General features: G+C 50.7%; 1 protein-coding gene across 1 annotated transcript in view; it reads right to left on the reverse strand.

The window, feature by feature from the left end:
- Positions 1-4,469: 4,469 nt before the first annotated feature.
- The window catches only part of Gpd1l (glycerol-3-phosphate dehydrogenase 1 like), a 35,825-nt gene continuing 23,192 nt past the window's right edge, over positions 4,470-17,102 (reverse strand). The window contains exons 6-8 of the mRNA XM_005075035.4: positions 10,367-10,600; positions 9,295-9,401; positions 4,470-7,244 (exon numbers count right to left, since the gene is read on the reverse strand). Of these exons, the coding sequence (XP_005075092.1) occupies positions 7,148-7,244; positions 9,295-9,401; positions 10,367-10,600 (438 nt within the window). The 3' untranslated portion in view covers positions 4,470-7,147. The remainder of the gene's footprint in view (positions 7,245-9,294; positions 9,402-10,366; positions 10,601-17,102) is intronic.

The following is a 17,102-nucleotide window of genomic DNA, read 5'->3' on the forward strand; positions in this document are numbered from 1 at the left end:
GAACACTGGTGTGGAAGTGTAAACCAAATAAACCCTTTCCTCCCTAACTTGCTTTGGTCATGGTGTTTATAACAGCAATAGTAACCCTAACCAAGAGAGGTACTAAAGATCAATGAATTGTATATGTGACCTGTATCTTAATAAAGCTGTTTAAAATGACTGACAGCTTGGCAGAACATGCAAGCTACAAGAGAAACCAAATATACAAAGAACATATTTTACATTATAATTAATGTAAGTGCTAATTTATGGTCACATAATGTGTACATATGTATCATTTGTAATATAAAATATAAATGCTACATAACAAGTCGAGAACAAGCTGGCTTTAAAACATAAGAAATAAGCTAAGGAGGCGGCTGGGGGTCACAGTTCTTGCTGACAGGTGTGAGGTGACCTGAACGGCTTTCAGAGCACAAGTGTAAGAAGCAGTGTGCTTGGCAGAGCGTGGCTGTCAAGGCAGCTTAGGAGGCAGAAAGAGGAACCCAGGAGCTGGAGCCATGCAGTCTAGACAAACTGATGAGTTCCAGGTTCAGTGAGACACTGTCTCAAAAAATAAAGTAGATCTGGATGTAGTGGTGCACACCTTTAATCCCAGCACTCAGGAGGCAGAGGCAAGTGCATCTCTGTGAGTTCTAGGACAGCTAGGACTACATAGACAGACCCTGTCTCAAAAAAAAAAAAAACTAAAACTAAAGTGGAGAGTGATTGAGAAAGAGCTTTGTCTCCAACCTCTGGTCTTCGCATGCATGCAACCACACCATACACACATCCACATAAACATGTATGGACTGCCACCTTCCTCATCCCCTCAGCACCACATGCACACACACATGCACACTCTCTCTCTCTCTCTCTCTCTCTCTCTCTCTCTCTCTCTCTCTCTCTCTCTCTCTCTCTCTCTCTCTCACACCCACACACCAGTTCAGCAAGCACACAGCCAGCTCCCAAGAGGAAATCAGAAGGACCCATGAAGAGAAAGAGGCTCAATTCCCTTGACATGAGAAATAAACTTTGAAATGCCAACCAAGTGTCATTTCCTTCCTTCTAGCTCTTCAGATTGACAAAAGGCTACAAAAAATGGAGAATGCAAGGTGACATCTGGGGCCCAGAAGTGACAGGGCTCACAGTCTCCTCTTAGGACAGCAGAGTAGACTAAAGAAAGCTTTGAGGACGGGGGTGGGGCTGTTTCTTTTTATTGTTATTTAAAAAAATGTTTTTGGTACATTTGAAGTTGAGGGAAGTTTCACCCACATATGTGGGAGGCAGGCACAGAAATGGTTGTCTGAGCCGGGCGTTGGTGGCGCACGCCTTTGATCCCAGCACTGGGGAGGCAGAGGCAGGCGGATCTCTGTGAGTTTGAGGCCAGCCTGGTCTACAGAGCGAGTTCCAGGACAGCCTCCAAAACAATACAGAGAAACCCTGTCTCGAAAAACAAAAACAAAAAAAAACAAAAAAAAACAAAAAAAAGAAATGGTTGTCTGTTGCGTGTACGTGTGTATGAATACAAAACAATAGACAATTTAAATCTCAACGATAGGGTAGTGAATTACTGGAGTTTATTGGTATAATGGAACATTAGATAGCAGAAAAAATGAGCTTGGACTGAGGATATACCGCAGTTGGTAGAGCATTTGCCTGCAATATGCAAGGTCATGGGTTCAATCCCCAGTACTGTCAAATGAACAAGCTACTATATGCATTAAAAACACTAAAAGCATGAGCCATGTTTTGTCTCTTAGCTTGACGCAATAGAGGAAAGGGTGGGTGTGGTTGTAGCTCAGTTGATAGAGTGCTTGCTTAGCATGTACAAAGCCCTAGATTGCACCCAGCAGCACAGAACTAGGCGTGGGGCAAGCAGCCATAACCTCAATACTTGAGAGGTAGAGGCAGGAGGATCAGAAGTTCAAGGTCAACCTCAGCTACACAGCTGTACATACAGAGAGAGAGTGGGGAACAGGGGAGGAAGGGGGAGAGGAGGGCGAGGAGAGAGAGGAGGGAGAGATGAAGGAGAGTTGTCCATAAACACGTGTAACTGTTGCTTGTCCGTGGCCTGTGTCACTTCCGTCACACTGAGTATTAGCTGAGTGAGTCTCAAGGGCAAATGTAGACCTGCATGGCCGGAAAAGAGACTGTCAAAGGTTAGGGAAGGGTGGAGAACTGGGCCTCCATGGAGAGTGCTGTGTCTGTCACCACGCCTCTGTCTGGAGGTCAGGACTTGTGAGAACAAAGTGGGTAAGACATGACCCTTGAAGAGATGCCACCCACCTGCTGGAGGAGAGGTGGATGTGACCTCGCCCTGACAGTCAACAGGTTCTAGCCTTCGTCTCCCTCACGCTCACCAGGAATAGGTTCTTCCTTCGTCTCCCTCACTCTCACCAGTGTCCCTCCTTCGTCCCTTGCCTTCTGGACTCTTGGCCATTTCAAGCCTCGCCACCCTGTTCCCTTTCCTTGTAACACTTCCTTCTCCCCTGAATTAGTTAATTTTCTGTTGATGCCACAAAAACCAACTTTGGGAGAAAGGTTTTATTTCAGCTTATAGTCCCAGAGGATGCAGCCCATCAAGGTGGGGGATATGGTGACAGGAACTTCGGGCAGCTGGTCACGTGTGTCCACAGAAAGCAGGAGATGCAGGCTGGTCACGTGTGTCCACAGGAAGCAGGAATTGCAGGCTGGTCACATGCATCCACAGGAAGCAGGAATTGCAGGCTGGTCACATGTGTCCACAGGAAGCAGGAATTGCAGGCTGGTCACGTGCATCCACAGGAAGCAGGGATTGCAGGCTGGTCACATGTGTCCACAGGAAGCAGGAGATGCAGGCTGGTCACATGTGTCCACAGGATGCAGGAGATGCAGGCTGGTCACGTGTGTCCACAGGAAGCAGGAGATACAGGCTGGTCACGTGTGTCCACAGGAAGCAGGAGATGAGGCTGGTGCTCAGCTGACTTTCTCTTTATATTCAGTCCAGGACCCCAGCCCAGGGAATGGTGCCACCCACAGGGTCAGTCTTCCCATTGCATTTAACCCTGTCTAGAAACTCCTCACAGACATCCTCAGAAGTATGTTTTGAAGGTTTGCTTTACTATTGTGTGTGTGTAGGTGTGTTCACATGAATGCAGGTAGATCCTTTGGAGCTGGAGTTATATGTGGTTGTGAGCTGCTAGGGCGGCAGGTGTTCATCTGCTGATTTCTCCAGATTTGTCTCCACGTGAGTCTAGAGCCTATATAGTTGATGATCAGTATAAGCATCACAGTCTTAAACGCTGCTGTAGGGTTCAGGGGTCGCTTCCTCATCTTAAAATTCAGTGAAGCGATAGCCGGGGTGTGTATGTGTGTGTGTGTGGGGGGGGGATAACAAGCCTTGCAGAGTGCTAGTCTCAGGTGGTGACTCTATCTAGGTAACACATCAGTTAACCGACACATCCCAGTGGCTTTCCTACATGTTTGTCCAGATCCAAATAGAACATAGCCTAGGAGAAATAAGTCCTGAAGGATGGGGTAGGAAGACCTAAAACGCACATGGTGGAAGGAGAGAGCCGACCCCCAGGTGACTGGCCACCCCAAACCCATGGCAACCCCCCTCAGCCTCCTGTGTTTGGGAGTTGCAGGCATAAGCCACCACTTCCCGCCGAAGCATTTCTTCTAAAAAGTGTCTTTTAAGTTTTAGAAATGCAACACGATTCAGATTTCTAAAAGAAGACCTGACCTATGCAAAACTATATGAAAATAATAAGGGCCAAGCTTATAACTCAAGTGTTCAGGAGCCAGAGGCACACAGATTTCCGTGAGCCTGAGGCCAGTCCGGTCTACATAGACCTTGTAGCAAAAGGAAGAAGGAGAAGGATGGAGGAAGAGAAGGAACACGGTTATGGAGGTGTCTCACGGGATTAAAGGGCTCGCTACATGAGCCTGACCACCGGAGTTCAATCCTTAGTGCTCACGATGGAGGGGAGAACGCGTCGGCCTCTGGGAGCTACATTCATCATGGCACACGTGTTCCTGTGCTCACACACACAGACACAGACACTCTGGAGAGGAGGAGGGAAGAACAGAGAGAGAGCCAGGCATGGTGGTGCATGCCTGTAATCCTAGCTCCTGGGTGGTTAGAGACAGGAGGATCAGGAAAGCCACTTTCAGCCATGTAGCAAGTTTGAGACTAGCCTGAGCTACATGAAACCCTGTCTCATAAAGCCAAAAAGTGAGGTCAGGGAGCTAGCTGGCTCTGCAGTTAAGAGCACTGGCTGCTCTTCCAGAGGAGCCGGAGTGATTCCCAGCACCCGCAGGGCTGCTCCCAACCATTTGTAACTTCAGTTCCAGGGGACCCAGTGCCCTCTTCTGGCCTCTGAGAGCACCAGGCACTCTCAAGGTGCACATACATACACGCATGCAAAACACCCATGTACATAAAATGGAATTATAAAACGAAAATTTATAAAAGACGGGAAGAAAAAGAAAAATAGGCTCCATGGTACGGGTCTGAGAGGTGGTGTTTATTAAACCAAGCCTTCAAATTATACACCCGCCTACAGTCCATACAAGTACATATACAGTACATAAACAGTACATATGGGGTAAGAGGCTAGCCAAGTAGAACTGAAGAGAAACAATTCCGTTTGGACACTGCCCCCTCGCCACAGCACCCTCCTGAGGCCCGCTCTCGGAACGCCAGAAGGCTGGACCCCAGAGATTCACCTCCAGCTATGGTGGGGAGGAGAGTAGCAAGGAATAGTTTAGTTTTACATTCACAGATTCAGTATGTACTCTAGGTGCCTCTGTTCCTATTGCCACAGCTCGTAAGAAGCATCCGTCAGCAGGTGGTTACAAAGATACATGACTCACAGCGTGATGCTTCTGGCTGTCTGAGAACAAACTTAGATTTCCCTGCTCCCATCGTGTGTGGGTTAGGATAAGCACGTCAACTGACGTCAGTCAGTAAGGGGCATTCATGAGGGAAGGACCCAGAAGAACGAGGCCTAGAGAGACAGTGGACGTCAATGAGGGTGTAAATGAGGATACAAGACACAGGACGTTAACAATTCCTCATTGTAGACTTGTAGACACCACAGTAGCTTGCAGCCCTTTGGATATCTTAAAAAGTAACTCTTTGTTACCTATGTACAAATTTTTTTAAAAAGATTCATCCGGAGGCAAGAAAAGAATTTAAATTGACAACATCATTATGAAAACTGAAAACTTCAGCTGTGCGCTTCCGTAGACTTTTAGGTATGGGCCTTCCACAATGCTCCAAAAGTCTTTCGGGAGAGTTTAAAAATTCCCATAAAAACTTATTTTTACAATCATTTCAGTTATATGCGGGGTGTTGAGCGGGGTGGGGGATACCAAGCTCAGGATGAAGGAGAGAAAAGTGGAAAGTCCCCGAAGCTAGAAGCACGTGACTGGATGGCATTCACATGTCCACCCTCACGGGCTGGTAATTTTTAAATAGACATACACTCATTCACAGTCTAACTCTAGACTCCAAAGCACTCACTCCATATAGTGTGCGTTTCAGCGAGGCTGACATCACCTTATCTGTACTCGACCCTGTCACCTGGAAGCTCCCTCAAAACTGCAATGCCAGCTGCTCAGGGGACAGAGGCAAGAAGTTGGCAAGTTCAAGGCCAGCCCAGGCTACACAGAACAAACTCTCCCAGGTAGTTAGCTCTCCTAATTTCCTGTGGGGAGTGAGGGTCACCTCCCTCTGTAGCAGTCTTCTCTAGACATTTGGGCTGATAGTACGATCTAAGTGTTGGGACTTGTTAACTTAGTAGGGTCTATGCGGGTGTTAGCACCCAGGCTACACCTAGGAAAGTGTGCAGAGGCGACTTTTTCCAAGCTCGCCTGGCCATTCCAGGGGCCACCTATAGAGAGCACTGTTCAACGAAGGCCAAGCTAGAACAGATTCTTCAGTGCAGTGGCTCTCAAATTGTAGTGGACTTCAGAAACTCACGGGAGGCATGTTGAAACACAGGGGTTATTCTTGAGGCCTGGGAACCCGCTTTCTTAAGAGTACAGTGACCCTGCTGCATTGGGGACATCACTTGCAGCAGTGACCTTCCTCAAGACTCTTTGTCCCACAAATCCCCAAGGCAGGAAGCCTCCTGTGGCCTCAGGGAAGGCTGCAGGTAGCATTCCTACAAATGGTCAGCTAGAGGTCAAAGAGGCCCAGTGACATCCTGGAGGGATAGAGGAATATATACTAGGCTCCTGTTCATGTCCCTGGGGGACCAGGGACCACTATGGCTTCTTACATGAGGAGTGACCGTGGCCTCTTTCAGGTTTCCATAAGCCTGAAGAGACACAGGTGCAAAAAAGCCCCACCCAACAAAGAGCATGATAAAGTGTCTGTCCCCAGAAGGATACGTCTGCCACTGCAGGGATGTCCCCTCCTCTGCCACTGCAGGGATGTCCCCTCCTCTGCCACTGCAGGGATGTCCCCCCCTCTGCCACTGCAGGGATGTCCCCCCCTCTGCCACTGCAGGGATGTCCCCCCCTCTGCCACTGCAGGGATGTCCCCCCCTCTGCCACTGCAGGGATGTCCCCATGTAAAAGCCCATCCTGGCAGCTAGTGAGGAGGAAAGAGGCAAGAAATGGGACATCTTTATCACAAAGAAATGTGTAAGTGGATTAGCCAATTAACACACCCGATTGTTAGTCAGCCAACCCACAATCCAGGGAGTTTTCTGGATAATTGTATCAGAGAAAAAAACCAATTCCTCCTTCCACTCATATTAAATGAGTCACATCCATAGAATTCATAAAATTTAGCTGAGTTCGTTCCAATCTCACAAGCTGCCCCGGTGGAGAGATTTTGAATGTGATCATTGAAATATAGACACCTGTTTTGGGTTCAGAGACACAACCCACAGAATGAGAAAGGAGAATGCCCACACAAGTGCGTGCACACACACACACACACACACACACACACTCTCTCTCTCTCTCTCTCTCTCTCTCACTCTCTCACTCTCTCACTCTCTCTCTCAGCAGGTGACGTGCCTGTCCCAGCACAGGATCAAAGCTGTAACATTGTGTATGTGCTGCTCAGGGTCAGAGTACAGCTCAGCAGGGATCTCACTGCCAAGCCCTGGTTTCCTGGGTGACCCCACGGTAGGCAAGGCTGCCCCTGTTGGCTGCCCAGTTCCCTTCAGATGTGCTCCGGGTGGCTCTGTAGGCAGGACAGCATCTCTGTGACGGGCTTGCCTTCGTAGCAGATCTGATACACCGCTGTGAAGAGTGGAAACCTGGAGGGGCAGGAAGGGGAGGACACGTTAGATTGCTCACCTTGCCTCTTGGAGTGGGTTCGGGTGTGTGTGCGCCACGCGTGTGCACGGGCACACGCTAGTGATGTAACAGACCGACACCCCCACCCCACCCCACCCCACCCCCGCCCCCCACCCCCAGGGCTGAGCACAACTGATACCATGATGCAAGAACAATTCATGCCTAGAAACCCAACACATAGGCAGGGTTATCTGCCAAAAGGAGAACAAAGACCTAATCCATCAAGGTCCACAGCTCTGGGAAGTCCCTAAATGTGCTAGCCTTGCTTTCTGGCTCCTGTAGTTGCGATTCTGGCTGACTGAGGTGTGTCAACTCAGGATACAGTTTTCATGCTTAAAAGCTCACCCATGAGAAAGGTGCAGGGCCTCACTGGGATCCTCAACTCCAAGCTGGCTAATAAAGATTCCCTGTTGGCCTAAACCCACGTCTGAGTAGTCTTCTCTGTGGATAACATGCAACATATACCTGCAGGTGTGTGTGTGTGTGTGTGTGTGTGTGCGCGCGCGCAGAGATCAGAAGACAACTTTGGGGGTTGGCTTCAGAAACTTTGGTTTGTTTATTTAAGACAGGGTCTCATTACATAGCCCTGGCTGGCCTGAAACTCACTAAGTAGAGCAGGCTGGCCTCAAACTCAAGAGATCTGCTTGCCTCTGCCTCCTGAATGCTGGCTGGCATTAAGGGTGTGAGCCACCATGCCTGGCCCATGTTTTGTGTGAAATATGATCGTGTGCCACTTCCTGACTGAAGGGAAGTGCACATACTCTTGTGGTTGTGGCTGGCAGCTTCCCCGCAAGCTCTGGCAGCTAGGTCTCCCCCTCTAGAATTAGGGGGTGGTTAATGGTACATGTCCCTATGGTCTGGTACCTAAGTGCACCCCTCCACGCTTTGAGTGATTGGGAGGTACTGGGACCTTGGGGACATGAGACCTGAGGGGAGGAAGTGAGGTCACTGGGATACGGGAAACTTTCCTGACTCTGCAACCTGGCCTCCACAAAAAGATCTCCTCAGCCATGTGCTCCTGCAAGGATATCCTGCACCTGTACCTGCAGGGATTCAGGGATGTCCTGCACCTGCAGGGATGCAGGGATGTCCTGCACCTGCAGGGATGTAGGGATGTCCTGCACCTGCAGGGATGTAGGGATGTCCTGCACCTGCAGGGATGTAGGGATGTCCTGCACCTGCAGGGATGTAGGGATGTCCTGCACCTGCAGGGATGTAGGGATGTCTTGCACCTGCAGGGATGTAGGGATGTCTTGCACCTGCAGGGATGTAGGGATGTCCTGCATAGTCTTAAGCCCAAAGCAATGGGGCCAGGGGACCACAGGCTGAGACCTTTGAAACTATGAGCCAGAGAGACTTTTCTCTCCTCTCAGCTAGCCTCAAACACTGACAGTGGATTCCTGACCCTCCTGCCTCTGTCTGCTGAGTGTCAAGGCTAAAGGCGTGCACTGCTGTGCCGAGCTCACTCCCCCACTTTAAAATTCATGGTCTTACTTTGTAGTTAAGGCTGACTTTGAAATCCCTCTGTAGCCTAAGCTAGCCTCAAACTTGTAGCAATCCTCCTGCCTCAGTCTCCCCAGTGCTGCAGTTTCAGGCATGAACCACCATACCCAGCTCATGCTTCTGTTTCTTCATGAAAACCAAAATACCCAGGTGTGGTGACACACACTGACTTAAAACATTGACTTTTGTTGTTGTTGTTGTTGTTACTCAACTGCAGGGCTTTCAAGTGTGAACCTTGCAGATGACAATGTCATGTCACAATGTAGAAATGTTGGGCACACTTGACTAGAGTTTCGTATTCTATACCATGCTCCATCTATAGAATTGAGCTCTTCTCAACGAAGTTGACGTCGGTTCTGTGTATGTAGCTATTCTCCACCAGAGATGTCCAAGTCACATACAACAGATCCAGTCAGGTCCTGAGTACACTGGCCCAGCAGCTCCCTCACTCAGCCTCCGTGACTGTCTGAGGAACTAGCTGCGCGGACAACGGGGGGGGGTTCTCACTTGTCGAGTAGCGCCTTCTGCTTGAGGATACGGTACACCTCGGCGGACGTCTGTGGCCCCTGGAGCTTCTGCCCGTCCAGCATCTCCTTCTCCAGTTCCTCAATGGTCTGAGGAGCAAAGGAAAAAGACAGGGTCCACTTGAGCATTGTCCCTTCCCAGAGGTTGAGACATCCTGCTTCTTGGACATCCCGTAAGGAAAGACAAAGCCATGACATCTGCAGGCAGATGGGACTGGAGAGGGTCACATTAAGTGAAGTCACCCAGGCTCAAATAGTGCATGTTCTCCCACAGGAGGGTCTTGCCTGTGTGCGTGTGTACCTGTGTGTACCTGTGTGCCCATGCGTGTGTGCGCTTGTGCACGTGTGCGCGTGTGCATGCCTGCATGCATGTAGAGGCCAGAGGCTGATGTTGTCGGCGTCTTCCTCACTCCCTGTCCAGCTTCCCCCTGAGGCTCACCAGCTTAGCTGGGCCTGCTGACCTGTGAGCCCCGGCATCCTCCAGTCTCTGCCCCCGCCCTCGGCACTGACATTACAGGCTCACATGGCTACACCAGCTTTTCATGTGGGTCCCATGAGCCAATGTGAGGTCCTCGTGTTTGTGTGGCTGAGCCATCTCCCCAGCCTCCCAGCTTCTAGTTTCTGTGTCTGTATGTTACTGTGGGCGTGGGCAGAGACCAGGAGACTAGAAAGAAGCCCCCAGAAATGGGGGAGGGAATTTATGGGACCAGGCAGGGTAACAGAACACAGGATATATGAAAAGGGGGGAGAATTCTGACAGTAGAAGGGCCTAATCAGGGATGGGGTGGAGAGAGGGAAGTTAGAGGCAGGGAGCTGGGGGAGGTCAACCTACACTAAGGATTATGAAAACAATCACAAAACTTGTTACTTTGTATGCTAACTGTAAAAGACTAAAGGAAAGAAAAAGATACAGGCATTTAAGGGCCAGAGCAGGCAGGTGAACACGGCCAGGGCAGACAGGAGGTCTCTGTGGGGGCAGGCCTCACTTCCCCCCATCTGGGGGCCCGGCTGAAGGGGGTCTCAGTACAGGTGGAGCAGGCTGGGGTTCAGGGTACCTTCCCGGTCCTGGCGAAGGCCTCTGCCACCTTCCTGTTCCGCCCTCCGTAGCAGGTGGTGATGAGGTCAGCTACCCCGCAGCTCTCCAGGAAGGTGGCCATGGACACCTGGCCCTTACAAAAGATCTTGGCGAAAGCGATCATTTCCATGAGTCCTAGGCGGATGACGGCCGCCTTGGTGTTGTCCCCACAGCGGAGGCCATCGCAGAAGCCGGCTCCCACAGCAACAATGTTCTGCAGAGACCACAGAGGAGGCGCTGACACCAGAGCTCACACGGCCTTAAAGGGCCAGGATGCACTGCGGTGGGGTCAGCATGGGCTGGGCAGCTAGAGCCGTTGGCAGCAGTCTCTGGGCAAACTAGTTTGCCTTTTCTTATCAAAACAGTGCTAGGCTGTGGCTTGGTGCCTCACTCCTTTAACCCCAGAATTAGAGAGGCAGAGGCAGATGGATTCCTGCAAATTTGAGGCCAGCTTGATCTATACACTGAGTTCCAGTCCCGTCAGAGCTGCAAACCATGTATCAAACAAGCACCACCACGACCACCTCCTCACCACACACCTCCTCACCACACACCTCCTCACCACACACCACCTCCACTACCCCATCACACCCCCACCCCCACGACAATCACCACCGTACTCTCCATGCAAACAAACACAAGGATCTGCGTTTGATCCTCAGAGTTCACGTTTCCTTAAAAAGGGGCCCCACCCTGAAATCCGCCGCCGTGCAAACTGCCAGGAAAATGGGTGAACTGAGCGAGCTCCTCTACAGCTGCTAATGTGTCACTGAGCATCTGGCTCTTGTCTGTGGCTGACGGCCTGCGGGCCGTTCTCTTGGGTATGGGTTAGGACAGCGGCTCTCAACCTCCCAAGGCTGCCGTCCTTTGATACATTTCCTCGTGTTAGGATGGTCAGCCATAAAACTTTCATTGCTACTTCATAACTGTAATTTCGCTACTTTTATGAACTGTAATGTAAATGATCTATTCTCCGATGGTCTTTGGCGACCCATACGCGAAACGGTTGTTCGACCCTTAAGGGGATCTTGAGAACCACTGGTCTAGGCTTGCTGGGTTACTAGGTAAACATACATGCAACTATTTGTTTCCTTTGAATGAATACTCATGGGGTACCCACTCTTTGTATTGTATTGCATCTGCTCCCCTATGGACAGGCAAATCAGATATGGGACCCTCTTTCCTAGGTGATAATCTGGTATAGAGGACGCCCACCTAGTGCTGGTATTTACAGTCACGAGTGGTCCACGAGTGGAGCCTGTCCACACCACCTGCTGATGACTCTGTCACTTACATGACAGACATGTGGGCCGGGGACCGAAGGCATTTCCTATCTAAGCCCTTGCAGAAAAAGCTTGCCGGTCATAACAGGAAAAATAAAATGTGTGTACAAATGGCAGTCCCTTCTTTCTGGAGGTCCGACAGCCCATCTGACTCTTCTAGCTCTTATTGGACTTGACCTCCAAGGATACCATCTGAACTGGCTTACCAAACAAGGGGCCTCTGCTTGCAGATCGGGCCCCGTGTCGGGAAACTTGGTTAAAGAGTCTAGGAAGGCCAAGGTTAGACCCACGCCCAGCGCACTGAGCTGGGCCACCCTGATATGTCTGTTTTGTATCGGTTTCCACAGTGGCCACTAAGCCTTTATAAAGTCCAGCTCGGAAGCAGGCGGGCGGTCTCCTTGAGCTCCTGTCAGTGAGCTAAGGCTTAGAGTGGAATCCAAGCTAAATGACTGGAGTTTGAACCTCTCTGCTGTCTCTTGGACTACGTGTCTGTGTCACGCATTCTAGATGATGACATGATGGACCAATCCTAGGAATTATCTATGGCTTCATGGGGAGAGCAGGCTCTTTCATGCAGCAGGGGTTCCTGCCGATGACGGTGGGGCCACACCAAGACTCTGAGGCATGGGCTCACACTCCTACCCCCTGATGGAGAGGCGGAAGAAGCGGGACTCACCCCTGAGGCCCAACCCCCAGACAAGATATGTGCCCTGCGTGTCACTGATTCCAATGTCTAGGGCACTTGTCCTCTCTCTTCCCAGGGTCCTCACACCCTTGCAATTCAGTGTCGCAGGGACAGGCCTCCATGGCTTCCCTGAGGCAGAGGGAGGCGGAGGGCAGGTCGGGAAGAGAGAGACAACCCGGATAGCAACGGCTAACGGCGCAGTGCTAGACTGCTGGCTAGCAAGTGAAAGGCCTGGCTGCAAACACTAAAAATAGAATAGATCCACACCTCACAGATCCTCACACGGCGGCCCCTTCATCACGCACAGTGGAGGATGAGGAAACCAGAGACACACCATGCCCTCAGGCTCAGCGAGCAAAAGACACAGATCCGCCACCCCCCTAGAGTCCAGGCAAGGGCTTTCTCACAGGAGAAACCAAAAAAGATTTGGCAGGAGTCCTCTGTCAACTGGCTAAGCAGGGTAGTGTGAACAAGCCTCCAGTGCCAGCCCAGCTCTTCTGGTCGCTGCATTCAGAGAAAAGGCAGACAAGGAAGAGGCCAGAGGGAGCAGGCTCCCCAGCATGACTCTGGGGTCTCGGCCGCCTCAAAGATTCCAGGAGTGGCTGACGTCCCCACCAGGGGGCCTAGGACAGGCCAGCTGTCTTCTAATGGGACCCTGGACCCCCCCAGCTAACACACACACACACACACACACACACACACACACACACACACACACACACACACACACACGGAGCCAGCTAGAGCATGTTTGAGCAGAGTTTGAGCAGAGGTCCCTTGAGAAAGCTCAGCTATGAAAGTTATTGTTACACCCCCCCCCCACCGTCTTGCTTGTACAAATCTGCCCTCAACTAGCTGAAGCTATAAATGTCATGGTTTTTGGAAGACAGGTGTGTTAAACCTTTCCTCAGGCCCCAGGGTAGAGCAGCAGTCACAAGCAGCTGTCCACTCGGAGGGGCGGCTTCTTCAGTGGCGCACTGGGTCGGGTGGGTGGGGCTCAGTTCTACTCTTGCCCGGGCCGGGATGTAGACCTGCTGACAGAATGCTTGCCCAGCAAGTGTGATGTCCAGAGCTTGACTCCACCACGAGCTAGGAGTGGGTGCCACACACCTGCAAGCCCGGTGGGGTCAGGAGGGTCAGGAAGGTCAAGGGTGGGGCTGGAGAGGTGGCTTAGTGGTTAAAAGCACTGGCTGCTCTTCCAGAGGACCCGGGTTCAATTCCCAGCACCCACATGGTGGCTTACAACCATCTGCAACTCCACTGCTGAGGGATCCCACACCCCCTTCTGGTCTGCAGGCATTGCACACACGTGGTGCATGGACAGGGGTTTGGGCAAGCACCCAAACACATAACATTTTAAAAATTAAAAGAAAAGCTGGCGCGGGGGGGACGCCTTTAACCCTAGCACTCGGGAGGCAGAGGCAGGCAGATCTCTGAGAGTTGGAGGCCAGCCTGGTCTACAAAGCGAGTTCCAGGACAGCCAAGGCTGTCTCGAGACAAAGAAACCCTGTCTTGAAAAACAAAACAAAACAAAAAGAAGGAAGAAAAAGCTCAAGGTCATCAGGCGCATATGGCGTTCAAAGTGTCTCGTCCTCCCTCCCCCAATGTCTGTCTCTCCGTATTCACATACGTATATCATCTATAGGTATGTGTATACGTCAAGCCAGCAGGCAGCCATGCCCCTGCAGGGCATACAAACACTCCTACCACGTAGGTAGAACTATTCTACAGTACCCAGGGCAGCTCCCCCTCTTCTGGAAGTCAAGCATCGCACCTAGTGGCCGTCTGAACTCTTGCGTTAGCCATCTAAAGAGAGCGCCCTCACCTGGCCTGAGATTCCCGAGACTCCGAAAGCCTCCCTGGCTTACAGTCACAGGTAAGCCACATTTGCTTCTAGAAGCAAGTATTTTTTTAACTCAAAATTTTGTTAGTGTGTGTGCGCCACGTGGAGGTCAGAGGTCAACTTTGTGGAATCCGTTCCCTCCATCCACCTTCGTGTGGTTTCCAGAGAGTTCTGACTTTAGGCTTGTGCAGGGACCATCTTTACCCACTGAGCTGTCTCACCGGCCTGTCTTTTTGATAATGGATACATGACTCAGGTCCAGGCTACGTGGACGCAAACTAAGCAGTTCTAGCTAGAACAAAAGTGATTCCACACACAACCACTGACACTGGAGTCAAGTAAGCGGGAAAATAAACAAGACGGGTTTGGATGAAAGAAAATTAAGGGTTGGCCAAAATATAATTGGTTTGTGTAACAGATGAGACCCAACCACGTGTGCCAGCCAGGCAGGTATGACAGACTGGAGGGGCTTATGCCAACTGACAGCCTGTTTGAGAGACTGTGGTGGTTAACGTTAGTCATCACGCAGGACGAGTGCCTCCAGGCACACGGCATGAGATCACACTGACTGGGTTAGCCAAGGTGGGAAGACCCCTCCAAACAGGGCGGTACCATTCTCTGGGATGGGGTCCCCCACTGAATAAGAAGGAGAAAAGGACAATCACCAGCATCCACCTCTCTGGGCTTCCTGACTGCGCTTACAGTGTGACCTGCCAGCGCCCCCGCCCCCCCTTCCTGTCACTTTGTCTTCTCACCTGCCGCCTCGTCCCTCTTGCCATGACAGCTTAATCCCCCAGGACTGTGGGCTGGGCATTGGTGGTGCACGCCTTTAATCCCAGCACTCAGGAGTCAGGGGCAGGCAGATCTCTGTGAGTTCAAGAACAGCCTGGTCTACAGAGAGAGTTCCAGGACAGCCTCCAAAACAATACAGAGAAACCCTGTCTCAAAAATACAAAACAACAGCAACAACAAAAGACACTGTGATTACTCTGCGGATAGGCACCAGCAAAGGAGCTAGCCAGGTCAGGCTGTTAGCCCTGGGTACCAGAAGGCACCATCTGCGACCAGAAGCTCATGTCACAGCCAGGGGACAACACTGGGGTGTGCTTGGAGGATGCAGAGCCGGGCACCCCTTCTGTTCTGCCTGAGTGTGTGTGTGCAGTGAGATCTCCAGCTTCCTGAGTGTGTGTGCAGTGTGATCAGCCAGCTTCCTGAGTATGTGTGCAGTGAGATCTCCAGCTTCCTGAGTGTGTGTGCAGTGAGATCTCCAGCTTCCTGAGTGTGTGTGCAGTGAGATCTCCAGCTTCCTGAGTGTGTGTGAAGTGAGATCAGCCAGCTTCCTGAGTGTGTGTGTGTGTGTGTGTGATCAGCCAGCTTCCTGAGTGTGTGCAGTGAGATCTCCAGCTTCCTGAGTGTGTGTGCAGTGAGATCTCCAGCTTCCTGAGTGTGTGTGTGTGCAGTGAGATCTCCAGCTTCCTGCTCCTGGGGCCATGTCTTTCCTGCCATGATGGATCCCATTCTCCTGGAAACTCTAAGCCAACACTAGCCCTTTCTTATTCAAGATGCTTTTGTCAGGGTATTTTATCCTAGCAACGGGAAAAATCAATAAATGTGTGGTCTTTGCAGACTAAACCTAAGACACAGCACCTTAGAAATCAAACGGGCCAGTGTCTCTGATGTATTGTTTACTGCTTTTAAAATGAAGCCTGGAGGCTGGAGAGATGGCTCAGAGGTTAAGAGCACTGGCTGCTCTTAGAGAGGACCCAGGTTCAATTCCTAGCACCCATTAAGCAGCTTACAACACCTCTGTAACTCCTGTCCCAGGGGATAAGACGTCCCTCTACTGGCTTACACACACACTAGGCATACATGTGGTGCATAGACATACATGGGGAAAAATACATACATACATACATACATACATACACACACACACATAAAATAACTGGAGGAATAATCAGTGTGCACGTGCAGTTTTTAGTACACTCCCTCTTTCCTCAGGCTGGCAAGTCTTTGAGTTTCTAAAGGAGAGTACCCCTGCGTATGAGCCAACTGCCTTTAATCCCTGCACTGAGAAGGCAAGAGACCAACCTCGTCTATATAGCTAGTTCCAGACCAGTCAAGGTTACACAGTGAGACACTGCCTTAAAAGTTAATAAATAAAGACGTATGAAGTGGTTTGTGGATGTTCTAGGTGGTGCAGTTGCAGAACCTTCAACTTCACCTGTACTTATGGCTGTATTTCTCAGTATAAAGTAATATTTGTAGTTTTAAGTGATTTCTTTCTTTCTTATTTTGTTTTTTTCCAAGACATGGTTTCTCTGTGACTTTGGAGGATGTCCTGGAACTAGCTCTTGTAGACCAGGCTGGTCTCGAACTCACAGAGATCCACCTGTCTCCCAGTGCTGGGATTAAAGGCATGTGCCACCAACGCCCGGCCTTTAAGTGATTTTTTTGGAACATGCAAAAAAAAGGAAAAAAACAGTAAGAGAGCACTGGGAGACAGCTCAGTGGGTAAAGAGCTTGCGGTACAAACAGCCGCCAGCACCCATGCAAGAGCAGGTATGTGGGTGGGTGCCTGAGCCCCAAGTTTGGGGATGGAAACAAGGGGAGCCCTGGAGCTCACTGGCCAGCCAGGCTAGGCGGGTGGGAGAGCTGCAGCAGCGAGGGGCCCTTCTCCGAAGGAAGGTGGAAGGAGGTTTGGAGGAGACACTGACCTTAGGTCTCCATGTATGCATGTGTGCGCACGCACCTACAGCCTCCTATCAGATACACACACACAAGGATACAAACAAAATCGATTCTAGCTGACGACTTCAAGCACTAACACAATTTCTTCTGTCCAGTGACGAGGTCAGAGCCAAGCAACATGGGCTGTGTCTCCAGCGGCAAGCAGCAAGGTAGC

This window comes from Mesocricetus auratus, unplaced genomic scaffold (assembly GCF_017639785.1).
Source record: "Mesocricetus auratus isolate SY011 unplaced genomic scaffold, BCM_Maur_2.0 Super-Scaffold_100691, whole genome shotgun sequence".
Taxonomy (NCBI): domain Eukaryota; kingdom Metazoa; phylum Chordata; class Mammalia; order Rodentia; family Cricetidae; genus Mesocricetus; species Mesocricetus auratus.